We start from the raw sequence: 19411 nt of genomic DNA on the forward strand, positions 1-19411 counted from the left end.
CAACCATTGCCTCCTCTTCTGACTGACAACTTTGATACCTAAACGTTTCTGTCAGATAAATATTATTGCTTCCTCTTTTAAACAGCTGCAAAGAGACTAAATAATCAGGAAACTGGCACAGATTGTAGGCTTGAGTTGCTCAATAAGGAATTCTGTATATATAGAGGGGAGTGTATGGTATTGTCAAACAACACAAAATAAGAGGATTAAAAAGATCAGACTCCGTTGGCAGAAGAAACAATTAAGAACTAACAGTATAACACGCACGACACACACATATATATATATATATATACATAAAGGGCTAAATAGGCATATTCTCCATGGGCATGTGTCTAATGCTCATATAAAAGGGCATTGGGGGCGTTGTGGTCCTGAGTATGTAACTGGACAACATGTATTGGAAATTTGCAGAGAATATGAGCTTCCTCTGGACTTTCTTGACTCAATACAAACTCAGTCATCAGAGCTCTAAGAAATCAAGACATCGAGGACTATGTAACTCTTATTAAATATAAAGGAGAACATCATAGAGACACACTCTCTCCAAATCTCTTAAGGAGGAGTTTGAGACTTTGGACTAGGAAGAATAAGGAATCAAGTTAAAGACAGATTATGTGAACAATTTATGATTTGCAGATGACATAATCATAGCAAGAAAGCAAGAAAGCAAGAAAACTGGACCTGTGTAAAATAAAATGCATGTTACAGCTTTGTTAAATTTATGAAAATTGAAGTAGATCAATGGATACTCAAATAAGTCATGTCTACATTGGACAACACACCAGTGCAGACAGAAATATTATGGAAGAATTTGGAAGAAGCAGCACATTGTTGAAAGGAAATCGACCCACTTGCCTGGAGAGAAACGTTTTTGATCAATGTATACCACCAGTGCTCACTTATGGTTGTGAAACCTGGTCAGTTCATGCAAAAATTATACAGAAACTGCGGATGACACAAAGGAGCATGGAAAGATATATGCTTGCTATAAGAAGAGATAGAACAATAAATTAATGAATCTGAGAACAAACCAAAATACGTGATCTTTGAAAGAGTCAGACACTGCAAGAAGAACAGATCAAATGGACAAAGGAAGCTATTGAACAGATACCAAGAGACGAAAAAAGACACAGAAGACGACCACAGAGATAATTGGAAGGTGCAATGATAAACTTTGCAGGCGTGACACAGAATTGAGAAGCTGTAGATCAAAGCAAGTGGAAACATCTTGGGGAGGCAGTGGATCAATATAGACAGATGGTGATGATGATGTATATATAAATAAAACTATAAACAGCTGATGGTTTTGACATTCATACATCTGCTGATATAGATGTCTTGTACTTGTACTTGTACTTGTATTCAGGGTTTTGTGTAGGGTGTGTAATTCTATGTTTAAAATATTGTATTTGAAAAAAACAACATTGTTTCATAATACAATTATTTGTCATCAAACTGAAAAGTGTTTTTGTTGTTACTGCAAGACATTCTGTGCAGCATTGCATTCCTATAAGCACCCTTATTGAAGGCAGTGTTACTAGATTGCTGTCTGTGTACTGCAGGATAGCAGTACATTTTTTTTAAAGACTAAACAGAAGCGAAAAATATCCAGGGATTAATTAACCCAAATGTAGGTTTGAAAATAATTCTGTCCTTACCACAGCACAGTAAATTAAATATTTCCTCTGTGCTAATAGTGGAAGAATGTGCATTAGTCAGCAGCACATCAGTTGAATATGAACCTTTGAATTGCCTTAGATGTTACTTTCAAGTATTAAAAACTCAGTAAATCATAGGAATATTACAACACAACTTTAACAATGAGCCATATAGATGCTGACACCCACTTTCTCTGTAATTAATCCTCACCTGAATAGCTTCAACATTATTAGATTAATATTTATTTTATATATTATATATATATTTGTTCTTCACTTTTATTTTATTTGCGCCTAAAACCCCACTTCTTTGTGTTTTATTATTGAGTGACATCACTTTTTAATAAGCTGTGTGTATGCAGGGAATCACAAATTACTGTTTAACTTTTCTGCATTATGCCCTCCACTCTAGCCTGCACTTGTCTCTTCAGAAAGCAGTTGACTGAGCTACAAGCAGGGAAGGAACACTTAGCGAACCTTAAAAGGTCTGCACTTATGTGTTTAGATGTCATGTCATCTTACATTATTACTGTTACTTAAAACAAAATCTACAAGTGTACATTATCTCAGGCCTTGTTTCAACAGACGTTCCTGGACCAAATCAAACTTGGTACAAGCCACATTATTCTTCTTATCATATTTATTTTTAAATGCAAAAAAAAATAGGTCAGTTTCATTTTCTAATTAAATGTCACAAAGAGTTAAGGCTAATTTATACGAAACAATGTGACTTCATTCTGCGTTTGATTTCCTATTATGAGAGTGAGGTTTCAAATGACAAACTCTAGAATGATCTGAGATCTGTCTAAATATTTACTTTTACAGTACTCTCACCATCACTGTTTTGTTTTTTCCGATTAACCGCAAAATTGTTTTGCTTTTTGCCTTTTGAAGTGGAGTATTGTTTGTTTTCCAGTTCAAGACATTAAACGTTAAAGTTTGTGGTAAATGCATACTGAATGTATTATATGTTTTTTATGATCCCTTTGTTTAATTTTACTGTGAACTCCCACATTTACAAATTGTACTCTTATAAGGAACAGTATGTTTTGGACATTTTGAGATCGTAAAAGCAGAGAAAGCAGTTCTATCAAATTAATATCATACTTTTATTTATACCAGTTTTACCAATAAGAAGCCAGTTTTTCCCTGAAAATTAGATCTGTATTGTAATTATAATGGTCTCAATTACATTACAGTGTGTAACCAAACAGTAGTACTTAACTATTCCTTCAGTAGTAGCAATGGAAATACATTGTTTGATTTTCCTTTTTACTCAGAGGCCTTGTTTGTTGTACTGAGGCAGAAAATAAGAAGAGGGGCCAATATAAATGCGTAACTTCAGCACATTATCACATGTCTGATCTACATGTGTGGAGGAGAAAGCAGCACTGAATTTTACAAAATTCTTTATTAGTATCTTAGAAACTGTCCTTTGTCATTGTTCTTCTGTATGTGGATTGTCTGCAGGCAGCATCGTACAACAGTTAGTGATTCAGACCGAAAGCAACGTATTGCAGAAAAATTAAATCACATGCACGCTGAAACGTTTACTTCAATCCAATAAATCAGTAGTCCTTGTGTATCCAAGTAATGTGAATTATTGCTAATTATTATGTTATTTATTTTCCAGTATAATTATGTTTGGTAATTCTATTCAGCCAAAACAATTATTGGGAGTATATGGTATGGTAATGGTTTATAGACGTCTTACTTCAATTATGACTAAACCTGTTTGGAAAACGTTCATAAATACACCCTTTGGTTTGTATCCAGTTCTAAAAGACTTGACTGTATGTGTGGATGAACTCATAACCTTTCAGTTTACTTAAAAGAGCATAAATTAAATCCTTCTTGGATGCTAGTGGACTCTTCCGGGCCTGGCTTGTATGGGTTAATGGCCTGTTCATGGCCATGCAGGGGAATGTCTGCTCTCTGCCTTCCTGTCATGTGCATGCTAATGCAGGGACGCTGAAAAGGCTACAGCTGCAGCACTGTTACTCTGTCCCTTTTCATTAGCTTTCAAACAATATCACAATAAACAAACACAATATCGTTCGGGTGAATTTGAAATGGACGGGGAAACTGGACTCAAGTTCTTTGAGATTTTTTTTTCCAGCTACTTTTATGTTTGCACAATCGCTGAGAGGATGACAGCGAGTAGAACGTTGTGATCCTAATCCTCATTTATGCACCCTCCCACAATTTCCCTCCACTTCCCTTTACAGACACCCTGTTACATCTGCCAGTAGAATTGTCATTGTCACAAAAACAGGATGCAAATGTGGATGTGCAGGTTTTAACAGGATAGACTTATTACCCATCTCTGGAGTGTGTTGTGGGCAAACTGCAGCACACAGAAAGATTTTATAACCTCTATTCAATTCAGCACAGCTGTCTCTAGTTTTCACACTACCGAACGGAGAGCGAGTGAAGCCTTCTCACATAACATCCAATTTTTTCTCTCATGTGGTTATTAGTTTTTCTTTCTTTTTTAGAATTTCCCAGATGTTTACAATGAATGAAACTTTGAACGCAACAGTGAAAGGCAACATGTCTCAGTCTTTGTGCTGTCCTGTTATTCTGCTTTCTATTCAGCTATTAAAGTGGTTGAGATGCCTGTGGCTATTAAAAAAATGTAGGACATAGGGAAATAACTAAACGGCAAGAAACTGTAGATTATTTCCCATAAGTGCAATTTAGAGAACAGCCCCAGAGGATGACTGACATAATAGAAGTGTTTACTACTTATATCCCCTTGAGATTAGGTTGTCAAAATGCGTGTAATTTTTTAAGGAACTTAACATGAATCTAACAAATTAACTACAGTCCACACTTATGTTTAATGTCCTTTAGATAGAGAAATGTCTTTTGTTGTTGTTGTTTGTAACAGTGCTTATACACAAAAGTGTGTATGATGAAATCTCAGTAAAAAAAAGGGGATTTCAATTATTTCCTGGTGTCGTTTTTTTAAATAGAATTTTAATTCAATTAATGAATCATTTTTATATTCTGCTGTAGATAATCATGGGAAGTGAAACCACAAAATATGCAACATATAACAGATTATAAAAAAAGTATCTGCAAGTATGGCTATTTAATAGAATAGTGTTTTTAAAGGATCATCAACCCATGAAACAATGCTTGTATCTGCACTCCAGTGGCCTCTTCTCCAATATTGAAGGACGTTGTGTTTGTGTTTCATGTGCTCTACTTGAGCAGCAGATTTTAGACACGTTTTTGTGTGGAATGTTGATAGACATAACAAATACGATTTCACACTCTTTATAAGACAATATCATTTTTGTTTTCCTATGACAAACCCCGGTAGGCACAGCAGTGTATAAATCAATTGCTTGCTGCTCAGTGTTCAGCATTCGTTTTTTTTTTTTTTTTTTTTACTCAGGAGTCCAAGTTCTGCAGAGCTGGTAATATTTGCTAGGCCCACAGAGGGCTGTATTAATCATTTTCCACTGTAATACATTCACACACTTTTTGAATAAGGAAATACTGTATAATACCCTAATGATTCAAAAAGCACTAGACAAAAAGTCTTCTCAAGGCTGTTACATGCACATGCTGAGGGATTTATACTTTACAGCTTCATAATTATTATTAAGTTAAAAAACTAAAAGAGATGACCTCACGCTGAAAAATTTATTGCATTTATAAATTGTAGGTCAAGCCCCAAAATAACTGAAAATTATGTACATCATGAGTCTGCACACAAAAACATTAATTCACTATGTTTCTTAAATGGTTTTGACAATATAAGCCACCCTGAGCTGTTCAGAAAAAAACAACCACACCCTTGATATTTTGTATCTTATAATTGATTGCCAGTATTAGATAGAGGATACATGCCACAGTTGAATGTATATACTGGAAATACTCTGAATACTGAATATGATCCACAATGAGTCGCATTGCCTTCCACTGTCCAGTAAGCTATAGTTTGACTGGAGTAGAGGTTGAATGAGATGGCAGAGATAATCATTTCTCGGTGCTATCGTGTGGTTTGCATTGGTGAGACGAAAACCGCAATTGCACATTCCAAAAGGTGGGAGTAATAGAAGTCCGTTTCAAATTGGTCATGCTACATTTCAAAATAAAACATGAATTGTATTAAAATGATAAAATGCATGCTAAATCCTTGTAAACTAAGATTGCACAGTTGGCAGAGTTTAATCGTGGGAATTGGAAACATTCAGATTCTCCATGCTCGACATTCATAAAGAGTCATATGCAACGGTGTGATCGCAGTGTCAGAGAGTGTTGCATTGAGTTGAGTTGCTGAGCTGATGAAGCTCAAACATAAGCTTAGTTTGATTTGCCAATGAAAGTAGATGTATCCTTGCAAAAGATATAATCCTGTTTCCTGCTGAGAGTATTGGGTATGTGCTCCACCTCCACAGACCACCACTGCTGTGTTATGTCATGGCCTTTCTCAGTCTTGGCATATATATTGTGAGTGCATTGCTGTGGTATTTATGTCTGCCTGATGTGGCTGCTTTGAGTCCTTAAGGGCTGAAACGCAAGGTACCTCTATCTTATGATGAAAGTCCTTGCCTGGGATACTAATCATAGCATTAGTCTAGGGAATGAAAAGAAGATTTGTAAGCATAAATGTGTGTCTTATATATCCAACCTTTTTGATCATAAATGTATGCAAAAGTGCACTTGTAGAAATTCTGTTGGTCAGCGTTTTAATTATAAGCATGATCTGCATTCCATGGTCAGATGAAAACACAGGAAGTGAGTGCATTAATACCCTGATTGTGCAACACAGATATTTATGGTTGGTAACACCAGTACAGGACAGGAATGTATATCCCAGCAGTTATGGCAGAGAAGCAGCAGCTGCTTGCAGACAAAATAAGTGTAGACGTTAAACTTGTCTTTGTCTAGATTTAGCTCTCTACTCAATGGTGGCCACTTCGCAATTCTGAAGTGCTTTAAAACATGTCTGTGTGCACTCCATTTGAATAATAGACAAACATCTTTAGAGAAAAATAAAAAAACATTCTCATTGGTCAGGTATATATCCAACATGATACCCATTTCCAAATTATTTATCCTAAACAAGCACCTATAGTAAAGGACAAAACGTTTTAGATGTAAGTTCGGCAGCCTACATAGTGTGTTACTAACTTGTGCTACAGAAAGTGCTTCAAAAAGTGGAATAACTGGGTTTTACTGGAGGTTGAAATTGTTTCAAGGCTTCCCCTAGCAACATTTCTGGTGTGCAGATGTAATAATGGAGTTAAAAGATAAAGTTTTGCAATGAAAAGGTTTTGCAATGAAAAGGTTAGGGTACATTTTATTTAGTTATGTTTTCTTTCCCCTCTTTTGTAGCAGCTGGGCTCCACTGTGAAACTGGGCAGCTGGGCCAAACTAAACAGAAAGTAGGAAAGAGCTCAGGTTTGTTAGTCTGGAGTAATTGACCACATGGTATCCAATGGTTTTTGTGTTCTCATGTTCTCTGGATTGAAGTCCCGCGGGAGCTGAGGAAGGGGCTCCAACTCCGAGGACTCCATTGTTTACTCTGATGGTTTCCAGATGCTGGCAAAGGGAGCAGCCAGCCTCCTGGGGCCTTTGCCAGGAACCAGGAAACAGTCCAGGACTATCTGGAATACTTGGAAAACATGTCTTTCCTTTGTAATAACCTAGAAAAAAACTGGAGGCCAAGTCTTACTTGTGTTTCAAAACTGATTAAAAATGACCACTTGCCATTTGAAGTGCCAGGTTTTAGGTTTTTTTGGAGGGGGGATATTAGTTTTTTTTTATTTCTTCAACTAAAAGCATGACATGACAAGGAAAAGGAATGCATTATAACAAGAAGGCAAACTTGCTGAGTTCTATAGTCAATGGGTTTCAATGTATATTTTAACCACTACTAAAAACTCATTGTAAGCCTCAGAAGAATCAATTTCTTGGATTAGTAATTTGTTTTTGTCGAGTCTGTGAAATGCAACTCATCATTTAAAAGCATTTTAAGGATTTGCATTGCTTATCCACACTCTTAAGACGTGATTCCAACAGAACTAATTACTAATACATATTCCAACTTTAATGACTTTATAGACATCCTGCAGTGAAAGCGGTTTTGTTTACTTTTCTCTTTGCTTTCATCACAGGGAGAGGATTTGTTGATCTTTTTTTTCAAGGTCCAGTCACACATTTATGCATTGCTTGAGGATTGTGTTTGAAAACACAGAGGCATTGTGAGAAGCCAAATTTCACATTTAACAGCACACCTGTTTCCCCTGTCAGTTTCTTCTGCATTTATTTTCTGCACAGGCATAAAAAGAGACAGCTGCACCAGCAAAGGACCCAGAGGACTCCAGAACACTAGCTTCATTTAGCCGGCCTGGTTGGAATTAATATGTAATAGAACAGAAGAGTTATTTTCAGCACCTGACTGGAATTCTCACACAGGACAGGACTGGCCTTCACTAGACGGCTGCGGAACTAACTAATTAAAAAGTGCTCTTTCTAAAGACACAGACACACAGCTGATGAGCGACAGTGCCACTCTTGTACTTTAGTTTAAAGGATAGCCATCAGCTGTATCTTCTTTAGCCATTACTGTTTCTCTCAACAAGAAGAAGACAGTGCTCTACTTAATAGTGCAGTTATACATTATATGTGTAGCCTGATGCTTTTAAACCACAAACTACCAAAAATTACGTATTATGTTAGACTGGCACACAACACCATTAGGCAGTTTGCAGGTAATGATTAAACCGCTATATGGCATCACACTTTTAAAGTTTAACGTGAAATATACTTTTTGACGGACTTTTCCAATAATTTGTCATTTTGCTGTAATTGAAAAGTACTGGTTTCAAAAGGCATTAATAAAGGATAAAAGGCCAATAACTTAATTGTGAGAAGCATTATACTGTTAAGCTCTGGACATATCTTTGGTTTGGTATAGATAAAAAGTGCAGTTCCTTTAAGACTGAATAATTTGGGGATGAAATTATTAGATGAAAACACATACGATCTAATTAAATGACACATTCATTAGAAAATATGTTCAACTATTTTGCATATTATTATTTGTGTATTTCTTAGCAGACTCCCTTATTTAGGGTGACTTACGATTGTTACAATAAGTTTTTACATACAATTACCCATTTATACAGCTGGGTTTTTGCGGGAGAGGTACTTTACCAATCTAGGTAGTTTGAGTACTTTGCTCAAGGGTACAACAGCAAATAAAACCTTCGTATGGTCGCCATGTTCTCTATGCTAACTGTGGCAGCATGTAAAACACACCTACAGCACTTCGCCTCAGTGTGACACAGTGGAACAAGACGTACAGTATTTCAAAGTCTGAATTAAGTGATTGCCAAAATACTTTTTCCAGGCATTCTGTAAATCTACAATTTCACATTGTAAAGGGATTTGACCTGCTCGGTTTGGCGCCGTTTGGCATTTGACAAATTGCTTCTTAAACAGATTTTAGACAACAGTCCCCCTTCAGATAGTTATTCTGCCATAAAGCCCTGGTTCCAAAGTTTTTTTGTCTGCTTAGCGATTCTGCTCTGAACCTTGTTATGATGATCTGTGCACTGTCACAGGCCACTTAAATAATGGCTGCAGTCCGAAGTGAACACTTTTCCCTGCTCAGATGAAGTACAGATACTGGGATATTAATTTCTCTGAATTTGCTTCCTTGACCAAGCATACTTCCCAGTAAAAAAAATATATGACTTAACTGACCAGTTAGGTTTAATTCATTACCTTCCAGCTGTTAGCAGAACACCCTCTATGTTTTCCCAATGATTCAGAGAGGGGAGCTACAGTTCTTGTACTATTTTTTCAAGTTTCATACAATATGTTCTACAAACCACATATTTGATTGTGTTATGTTGACTCCTTTCTTTGTAGTAACTCTGACTGAAAGCGTTAAGGTTTTCCTGCCCTTTCACCTTTTGTATGAGTGTGTTTGTTTTGCTGGGATTGCGGAGTACAAGCTCCTTCCTCTATCAGGAAGATGACTCTCGGTCAGTCTGTTGTGTGCAGCTGGTTGTTTGCGGCTGCCTGAGAAGGAAATGACAGGCACAGACCACCATTGCTGGGTTCAGCGAGTGACTCCTAGTGGAAAGTAGGTGAAGATACAGAAGATCTGTGTTTACTCTCATCTGGTTTCCATGCATGACACTGATATGCACATGTATTATTATGTATTTCATCATGTTTTCACTTCCCCCTTGAAGATAAAAATGCAGGCTGTACCCACTAGAAGAGTAATACATAGGAAGACAAAATACTCGTATTCAATTAATGAAGAGTCAATCTACCACTAGGATTATCCCTGTATTGCACTGGATGACATGGTTTAGGAACGCCAATTACCAAAAAACAAGTGTGGTTGAGATAGTGAAGGGTAAAATAATTTTATACTCCATCTCTTACCATTTGGTCAGTATTAACTATGCATTTTCTCCATGGTTTTAACAAGCAGATCTCCATCATTGTTATTGTGCTTTTGCTCAAACTCCAAAATATAACTTAATTCGAAGCAGGCAGTTTTTTTTTTTTTATGATGGGTTTAGCATTTTCTTGTGTTATATCAGAATGGCGTTCATCTGGTTTTGATTTCCTCTCCCCCCAGTCTTTTATGGCTTGATTGGACGGCCCGCTCCAGCTGGGAGTTATGACTGTGTAGCTGAGGTATTTGTCCTATAGAAGAGAGGCTCAGCTCATTGATAGCTCAGCGAGGCCTGGGCCTCCCCTACCCTCCCTGGGGAGCACAGCTGGAGGGAGGGGGTTCATTTCAAATCCAACGGTCATTTTCTTTTCAGTTTAAGAAGATTTACAGTTACAGGATTTATCAGGCCATTCTTTTAACCAGTTAAATGTCCTGTTCGGTGTGGATATTTAACACTTTTTCTCAATTTTTCATTTAATATATGAAAGTACAGTAGTTCTTTCCAATGATCAATGAACGTGGACTTATCATAGCAATGCTCATAATAAGAAGATAGATTTTTTTGTAAAAGCAGACCTGAGCCATTCAATGAAGAATAAATGTGAAAATAGTTAAGGCTGCATTAGTTATGAATGAACCCAAACTCATTTCCCCCCACCCCCCATTATTTGTTATTATAATGCTGCACATTATAGAACAATTAAAACCCTGAATTCAACCAGTACTGAATAATTCTAGTAATTATGCTTACTGTACTAAGATACTACTAATAATATATAAGTACAAAACAATATTAAATTGCCTGAAACATGTATGTGTGGCACTGGAGCTGCAGAGACAAAAACACAGCTGCACAAAAGCCTCTGAGAAATAATCAGCCACAATATTATTATATTCTTATTGTATGTTTGAACAAATGTGGACGCAATCTGGCAGTCTCATCAATAGAACTGGCTGAATTCCTGTATTAAATTGCTTCACTGCTTGAATAATACATTATTTTCAGATCCATAATTCACTTGGCCAACAGAGATGATGATGCTCTGTTGACCGCTGTGGATGGCGTCCATTTAATTTGTGACTAGAAAGCTTCTCACTTTACTAGGCCCTTAGTGAAATCAAATGTAGAATCATACCGACTGAGTCACTTTAAGTTATTATGAAGCATGTTTTGAACCCAACTGAATCCATTGCCTTCTAGGTTTTGCATCATCCAGAACAGTGTAAACACAAAATACAGATCGCCTGTCAGCTCTTGTTTAGTCTATTGCATAACTAAGTTGATTACATGAATTGCACAAACAGAGAGGTTATTGTAACTGTTTTGCAAAATTATTTTTTCTTTGAGTTCTCAATGCATCTAAGGAGTAGAAAACTCTGAGTGTTTGGGTGATTTTATAATTATCATCATGGGGTCACTACTAGGAAACATAATTTTGAAAGTGAACAATAGGCTTATTGGTGATTTTTGCCCTGAAGCTTTTCTTGTCAATTTTGTAAAATCAGATTTGAGCATTTTCCTTCTGTGAAGGAGACTTCTGTGGTACATGTGAACCAATGCATTTCTATTCCCGTGAACCTGTAGAGTATCATAAATAGATTTTATATTTGCAACACCGGCTCTTTTGTCAAGACAAGATCGGAGGGCCGAGCACTAGAATTCTGATGTTTTTCAGTTCTGCTTCCAATTAACAAAACAACAGGCTTGTTTGTACGACAGTCCCAAGCTGTCTCTGGAAAAGTTTGTCTCCAATAAACAGGATTCTGCAAAGTGTAGATCAGATCCTTCCATTAAAGACTACGGTTTACGGTCTTGCATTTTTTGGAACTGTTAAAGATAGTATTTTGATGGTGTTGAAGTTGCTAAACAAAAACAGTAACAACTGCCCCACTTAAAATATGACTAATGAGTTTTGTAATCAGTGTGAATATCTGTATCGTGCACATAGTGGAAAGTGGAAAGGTTCCAGATCCTATCTTTAACTGGTAAGGAAGCCACTGGTTTGTGGTGTGCTTGGTTAGATTCTTTAATTTTATTGCCTCCAATCATAATATACTTCACAACTTAGCTTATTATCCACAGTAGATACTGAAAGCCTTCATTTTAAGTGCCAAGTTGCTCTGTATTACACAATATAGGCTATACTCAGAATCATTCTGCTTAATCTTTCTTAGATTTCTCATCAAAAGAAAACGTTACTGATTTAATTTGAATCTTGTTCATGGAACAGATTAATCATTCGGGTGTAGAAAGCTTGTGGAACTTTATTATTCAGTTCAGATTGTTTTGCTGTCTGAACCCACAGCACTAAACTAAATCAGAGGTCCGCAATATATTAATTAAGATGTGACTTATAATGAGTCTGATGTTCATCGCAGTTAGTCAAATGCCAGTTTCACACTATATTCAAAAGTAAGCACTTAATGTTGTAAACAGAATATCATGTGTATCCTCAGGCAACGTCTAGGGCATATGATGTGTCATCTTTTATCCTATAATGGAGCTTTTCATACACTTGGTGTTACCATTTATAATTAGTTATATTGAAAATTATCAAGTAATGCATTCAAGCTGAAAATAAGTGAAATTGTATAGTGGTGCACTATAGTCCCATGAGAATAAAGGGTGTTGAACATATTTTCCACTACATTACGTCTCGTTACTGATAACAATCAAGTATAACCAACAAACATTATTCCTAATAGGGCAGGATAAATTATGTTGTTTAATTATTTAATGGTTGGGAAAGGATTAGCCCTATAATCCATACCATACAATCCTCTACAAGATAATGGTTTAATGAGTGTAACTGCTGTACACTTTCAGTAAAATTGTAATTTCCTTTTGAATTGGAAAACATTTTCAATAAGCTGAGTAGTTTTTCTTATCTGTAATTTTGTAAGATATCCAGGTGGCCCAATAATTTTGACTTCCATTTTGTATTTTACAAAAAAACTACACTTCTGGATACTGTACCTTTATTCAGAATTTGCTTGTAAAATAATTATATTAGATCACGCTTTCTCATAAAACTATGAGGTCAGATTTTTTTCCAGCAACTGATGCCAATGACTTTCAATGTAAAATGTGTCTGTATGCCATATTATTTAAATACTGCTCCCTTAGATACTGAACCATGTGAGAAATCAAATCAAATAAATCAATACACTGTCAAACAAATGTTGTCAATGGATTTAGAAATTAACTTAGAATAGGTTTCTCCATTTAACTTATATGTAACTTTGTCCAGATACATGGGGGGGGGGGGGTTAAAAAAACAGCCTACATACTATATCTTGTGAAGCAATCAGATAATACTGAAACTTTTTTTTCTAGCCAAACTAAACTAGAGAGGTAATTTGCTGACTATTATTTAATTGTATGTTTGAGAGAAAAAACATTGGGCTGGCATCTGGCAAAATAAATAAGTTGCTTGTTAGAAAATTAAACAGATGCAGTTGATTCAAGTTCTTATTATTCACAGACTCACTTTTACATGTGTTTTATATATATTCAATGGCATATTCTGAATTTGAGACTAGATCCACCAGCCTATAGGATACACCCTACAATCTGACAAAGCCTTTTTACCACGTGCCACTCTTGTGCTGCTCCACCGAGCTGTGACGGTGCAAATCAGCAGAAACTATATGTACCAGCATGTTGATTCTACTTACCCCTCAGGGTCTGAGTATCTGGCAGGGAAGTGTGTATTAACACCATTATATCTTGCCAAATTGTATAAGTAGCTTAAGTGATTTGATGGAGTCATAACTCCAGCAACCGGCAGTCACCAAGCTGAATTACAGTCTGTAAATCACATTAAAACCACTTAGCCATATTCTGCCTTGTGTGTGTGGTTGCCTTAAAGCATGACTATTCCCATTGACTTCCAGGAATTAAGATATTTACCCTAACTATTATGCACAAACAGGTAAACAGATTAAGCGAATCTGGCCAGGAGTTTGCCTGTAAGGACGTGACAGCGATTGTTTTGAAAAACTAGAGATCAACATTATCAAATGTGACCGAGTTTAGTAAACTTCTGTATTTTGTTTGCTTTGGCTGAACATTATACTTAGTCATGTAACACTATACAGGTTTTTTACATTTGTTTGTTGTACCCTTAAGAATAAATAAGAGCATTTAAAAAAAATTAAATTAAATCCAATAACAGTAGCCAGGAGTTAAAAACCCATATGTGACTTTTCTTTACAAATCTTTAACAGTTACATTAGTTGGACTCCTTATATGTCAACTTTACTCACTCATTCATATCTCTTAGTTGCTAACACACACTGCCTATCAAAATAGTAATTAAGTTAAATTGAACATTACAAATACATAAATATACACATACACTATTAGATTAATTTCAGTAGTCTACAGATTCAATTACATGTTTCATTACATTCTTTTTAGTCACACACATTGTACTGACATTAAAGTTTGTCATACGATGACCACTCAAATTTATAGTGTAAAACCAAGGGGAGGTTAAAAGTTTTCTATACTAAAAGTAACTTAACACTTTACTAGTCTGTGCAACATCTCCAGTCCAGAGATTGTAGAGTTGTAAACTTGTAATATATTGTCTACAGTACGCTACACTTTCCCCTTCATGGGTCACCAGAGTCACAGAGCCCGGGATTCAGTTTCTGGTCATTAAACACATGGGTGCTTGGCTTATTAACCACTGCCTGGAAAACATTTGGTGTCTTTAAGTATAGTAGCATTTGCTAAGAGCATGAGCTGCAGAATTATGGTTAATCCTTTAGTGTTCAGCTTTTTTTGTATATCAGTATTTGCAAATATGGTTTGACCTTCTACTGTAGATTTTCAACTGATTTAAGGGAAAAAAACATAAAAACAAAAAAAAAACTTAGAAAACATTGTTAGCGATGATAACCACCATCAGATTATTCAGTACATTGATCTGTTTTGAGGGGAATTCAAATCGGAATCACTCAGAACATATTCCAAACTGAATTCAAAAGAAAAATGTAACCTTGATGCAGTGTCCAATGCAGTTTATGAGAGATCTAAGATTGTGTTCTTTCTGTGGTCTCTTTCCAGGCACGACCCAAAGGTGAAGGCCTGACTCCATATCAAGGGAAGAAAAGATGCTTTGGTGAATATAAATGCCCCAAGTGCAAGAGGAAGTGGATGAGTGGAAATTCCTGGGCCAATATGGGACAAGAATGTATCAAGTGCCACATCAATGTTTACCCACACAAGCAGGTATTCATGAAATGGCGTACTGATATGAAAGCTATAAATGGTAAATAGGTCACTGGAGAAAAGAAGGACAAGTGATTTACCATATTTCCTATATAGATGTTTAAACTGACATATTTGTAACACAAAACAAAACTATCCTATCTCTTACCATGCTTAAACTGATTTTTCTCCCAGTAACTCCCTTTTTTGCTAGCAGTAATTGAATCCAGAGGCAGATTGCATGATGTGGTCCCATTAGAAGTTTCTTTTGCTTTGGAGTTGTAGGCAGTCCACTGGACAACTCAAGCCGAAATTACACACTCAGCCTCTGCAGTTAGGGCCAAAGTAAACAGAATGTTTCTTTAAAACAAACCAACTCTGTTCTAGAATTGTTGTTTAGAACAAAATTAAATTAAAAACAATGTTGTGAATAATAATCAGCATCAGAATCATTATATTATCCAACTGGATTGACATGACTTATGTCATAACTCAGGTTATGACAGTTACTTAACAGAAGCCCAGTTCTCTCTCAGATAGCCATGTTTACAAAAAATAATCTATTGCTCATCTGTTTGTAATTATGTTCGGCAAAAAGCTGAAGCAGTCCATCAAGTGTATGCTTATTCTTTGGAAGAAGTCTGGGCAAACTAATTCCAATATCTTTCAATGTAAAGGGATTACTAATTAGAAGAAAAATGCATATGCCTAAATGAATTAATAGTTTTCAGAACATGTACCACTAGAAATTGGCTGTGACAGTTTCAGGCTGGATTGTTTCTTGCAATCCTGAGAATGGGGCAACATTTGGTTTCTTAGTAAACATAATCTTAGGTTATTTAGTATCTGGGATACATAAACAAATTAAAGGGTGACCTTAAAAGCCATATCTACATATATATTTGCAGAGTTTGCTGAGCACTGTTTCAACCTTGAGGACAAGATGATTGGACCAAATTAGGACAGGGTGTGTATAAACCCAGGGAGTATGTCTCCCTTCTGAATGTCATGACTTTATTTAACTTTAACAGTGAAGGTAAAATAGGAAGATAGTGTCAATAGAGCCAAGAGAAACAATATCCTCATAACTTTAGAGATGGTGAAACTGTTTAAAAGTAGTTTAACCCAAACCTGCATTAAATTTCAGAATCTGGCTACTTTTATTTTTCTATCTTTATTATTCTGCACAGAGTTGGCCTAACAGCCTGTAGCAAATGCATTCTAGTCAGACACTGCGCTGTCTCTCCTAACCGGCCCTCAGTGACCTGCTTTCCGATATTCATGAAATACATCTTCATCTCTCTGGAAACAATAACAGTTCTTGGGCCTGGTAGCTGCTGGGCAAAAAAAAAAAAAAATTAGCTCCATCAACGTAGGGCGGGAAAATAAATGATTGCAGAGGTATTGTTTATGATAGCCATCCAAAAAAGTGTTGGCTCTGAAAGGTATTCCCAGTATCCTTTGCTTCATTTCCAAGAAAATAATTCCCAGTGCTGATTTCCTCCGCGTTTTCTAGCTGGTTTATATCAATAAACATGACAATATATGCCTTCATTTTAATCACAGCATGTAAAAGTAAAAAAGAAAAATAGTGCATGCACTTTTTACTTTCAGTTAGCAAGGCTAATATGACAAAAGAAAATGTAGATTTTGGGCAATGTTATTCATAGACGCCTACATGGTAGCCAGGGGGTCAATTAACAAGCAGACTAAAAGATAAAGAGTTATAAGATAACATTGTGTCTAAGAATTAAACTAACATTTGTTCTTCTTTCAAATGTTGCTTTAATAAATATTTCATGAAACCCATGAGACAGTGCTTTCAGATTTTAAACAAATAAATCACCATATAATTAAATAATTGTTTAAATTAAACAAATAAATTACAATTTCCCTTATGAAAGTCACAGGCATATTGGATATTGCTATTTACTCCAAATATCAATTTTTAAATTATTTTTAAACATTGAAAAAAATTGATATAAACATCTCCATGCTTTATCATATCACCGGTGTGTTGGAGGCACATCCTCATCAATAAAAACCAGAAAACATTCTTGTGCACCATAAACAGTGCTTTATACTTTTTAGATATATAATTGTATTAGTATTTTATTACCTTCCTATTACTCTATTACTGTATTATAATACTATTACTTTAAATAGTAGTGTTTTTGATATTAAAATTATCTATGAATATTAAGTTTCCTTTTCTTCAGAATAATTTCCCTAGCTGCATAAAGGATTGATGTACACAATGTTTTCTAGAAATGATTAATAATAATAATAATAATAATAATAATAATAATCCCCACTGTCTTTAAAATGGTACCTTCAGCAAACCACATGTGTCCTTGTGTGAGGTTTGCAGGGTTCATGCCGTGCTCTCTCTGTTTATTGGTCTAGCGCCCCCTGGAGAAGCCTGATGGCTTGGATGTGTCGGACCAGAGCAAGGAGCACCCTCAGCACCTGTGTGAAAAATGCAAAGTTCTTGGCTACTACTGCCGCCGAGTGCAATAAACCACAGAAAGGATGGCCTCTCCTCCAAGCCCCGCCTGTCCTTCTGGTCTTTACTAGTCCGTTGACAAAGTGCTCTTTACGACATGAAACTTGCCAAATTATATTTGTATATATTTTCACTGCTAATAGGCCTTAAAATACCAATATAATGTAACGCATTACCTGTGTATCTGTATAACTGAAAATGTGTTCACTGCAGTATCACTGACCTAGACAGTATTGCTACCCATATCAGCAGCAATAGATGACCTCAGGATGGTGTCTATTGATTATTTGTTTACAATATCGTTTGTTCTCTTTTCCCTGTCAAGTGAAATATGAGGATGTGCTGATTACTATTATTATTGATGTTTTGTTAATTTAATTAGGCCCTTTATTGGCTTTATTGATCATTGGGTCAACAGCACATCAAATCAACTGTGAATTAATTTAGGGATTATGAAGAATTTGTCCCTGTTGCCTAGCTATTTATTACTGGAGATTTTGCATGGCTTGATTATAGATTATGTAGTAAAAGTAAATCTGCAACAGTATTCATTTTAGTCGGGACATACACATACACACGATTTTAAGTAGCAGTGCTTCAATATTTGTTAAAATACTACTGTAAATTATATAGCTAATCTCAATGGAGGTCAGGTTTGCAAGAGAGATACTACTCACCATTATCTGCTCATGTTTAGTGGACCTTAAAATGCTATGGGTAGGTCACTTATAATTAAATTGTTCATTTACATTAAAACAAGCTTGACACTGAAGCTACACACACACACACACACACACATATATATATATATATATATATATATATATATATATATATATATATATATATGTGTAGCTTCACAATTAATGATGTTCCATTTGAAAAGCTCCTGTGCAGTACCACAAATCACAACATTTCCATACAAACAATGTCATGCACAGTAAAAAAAACTAAATAATTATTGGTTTAATAAATTAATCACAGGTGAAGTAAATGTCTGTATTACCCATACACCTTTCAATACCACATACTGAGTCAGCCTGGAGGTAACTTGCAAAACCCCCACTTTGGGTCATTTTAGCTGCAGAGTTCTAGGGTAATGTAAATTCTCTCCTTTCCTCCCTCTGTCCCTCCCTCCCTCTTTCCCCCTCTCTCTCTCTCTCTCTCTCTCTCTCTCTCTCTGTATATATATATATATATATATATATATATATATATATATATATATAAAGTAACAGAATTTAGTCTGGGTGGATTCAGCATTTGCTGCACTGAATTCAGTAAATTCAGCACTGTGAATTAAACCCCTTTCATAACATGCAAACTACTTTTCCCAAAAGGTGGCATTTACCCATCATTCTCACCAATTTATAAAATAACAAGTTTTAACTAACATGATCTGTATCTCATACTGCATTTAAAATACAAAGTAGATGTGCAGGGCTTTAATACGGTGCTGTTACATTGCAAAAGTTTTTACTCAGGTCTGTTGCACTGTTAATTAAATAGTACCAGATAAGCAAATTCTTATACCTACTTTAGGGTTTGTTGCTTATATTGGATGCCTGCAGTTGCCATTG

The 19411-nt window shown here is 35.8% G+C and overlaps 1 protein-coding gene across 2 annotated transcripts in view; it reads left to right on the plus strand.

Annotated features, from left to right (window-relative positions):
• zcchc24 (zinc finger, CCHC domain containing 24) overlaps window positions 1-19038 on the plus strand; it is a 38784-nt gene extending 19746 nt beyond the window's left edge. Inside the window, exons 3-5 of one of the 2 annotated variants that reach the window (XM_066692779.1) lie at window positions 15182-15346; window positions 16234-16292; window positions 17732-17821. In XM_066692779.1, the coding sequence (XP_066548876.1) occupies window positions 15182-15346; window positions 16234-16272 (204 nt within the window). In that variant the 3' untranslated portion in view covers window positions 16273-16292; window positions 17732-17821. Of the gene's footprint in view, window positions 1-15181; window positions 15347-16233; window positions 16293-17731 lie in introns of both variants that reach the window. The other variant, XM_066692778.1, reaches the window with a different exon arrangement.
• The last annotated feature ends 373 nt before the right edge of the window (window positions 19039-19411 follow it).

This window comes from Amia ocellicauda, chromosome 20 (assembly GCF_036373705.1).
Source record: "Amia ocellicauda isolate fAmiCal2 chromosome 20, fAmiCal2.hap1, whole genome shotgun sequence".
In the NCBI taxonomy this organism is placed as follows: Eukaryota; Metazoa; Chordata; class Actinopteri; order Amiiformes; family Amiidae; genus Amia; species Amia ocellicauda.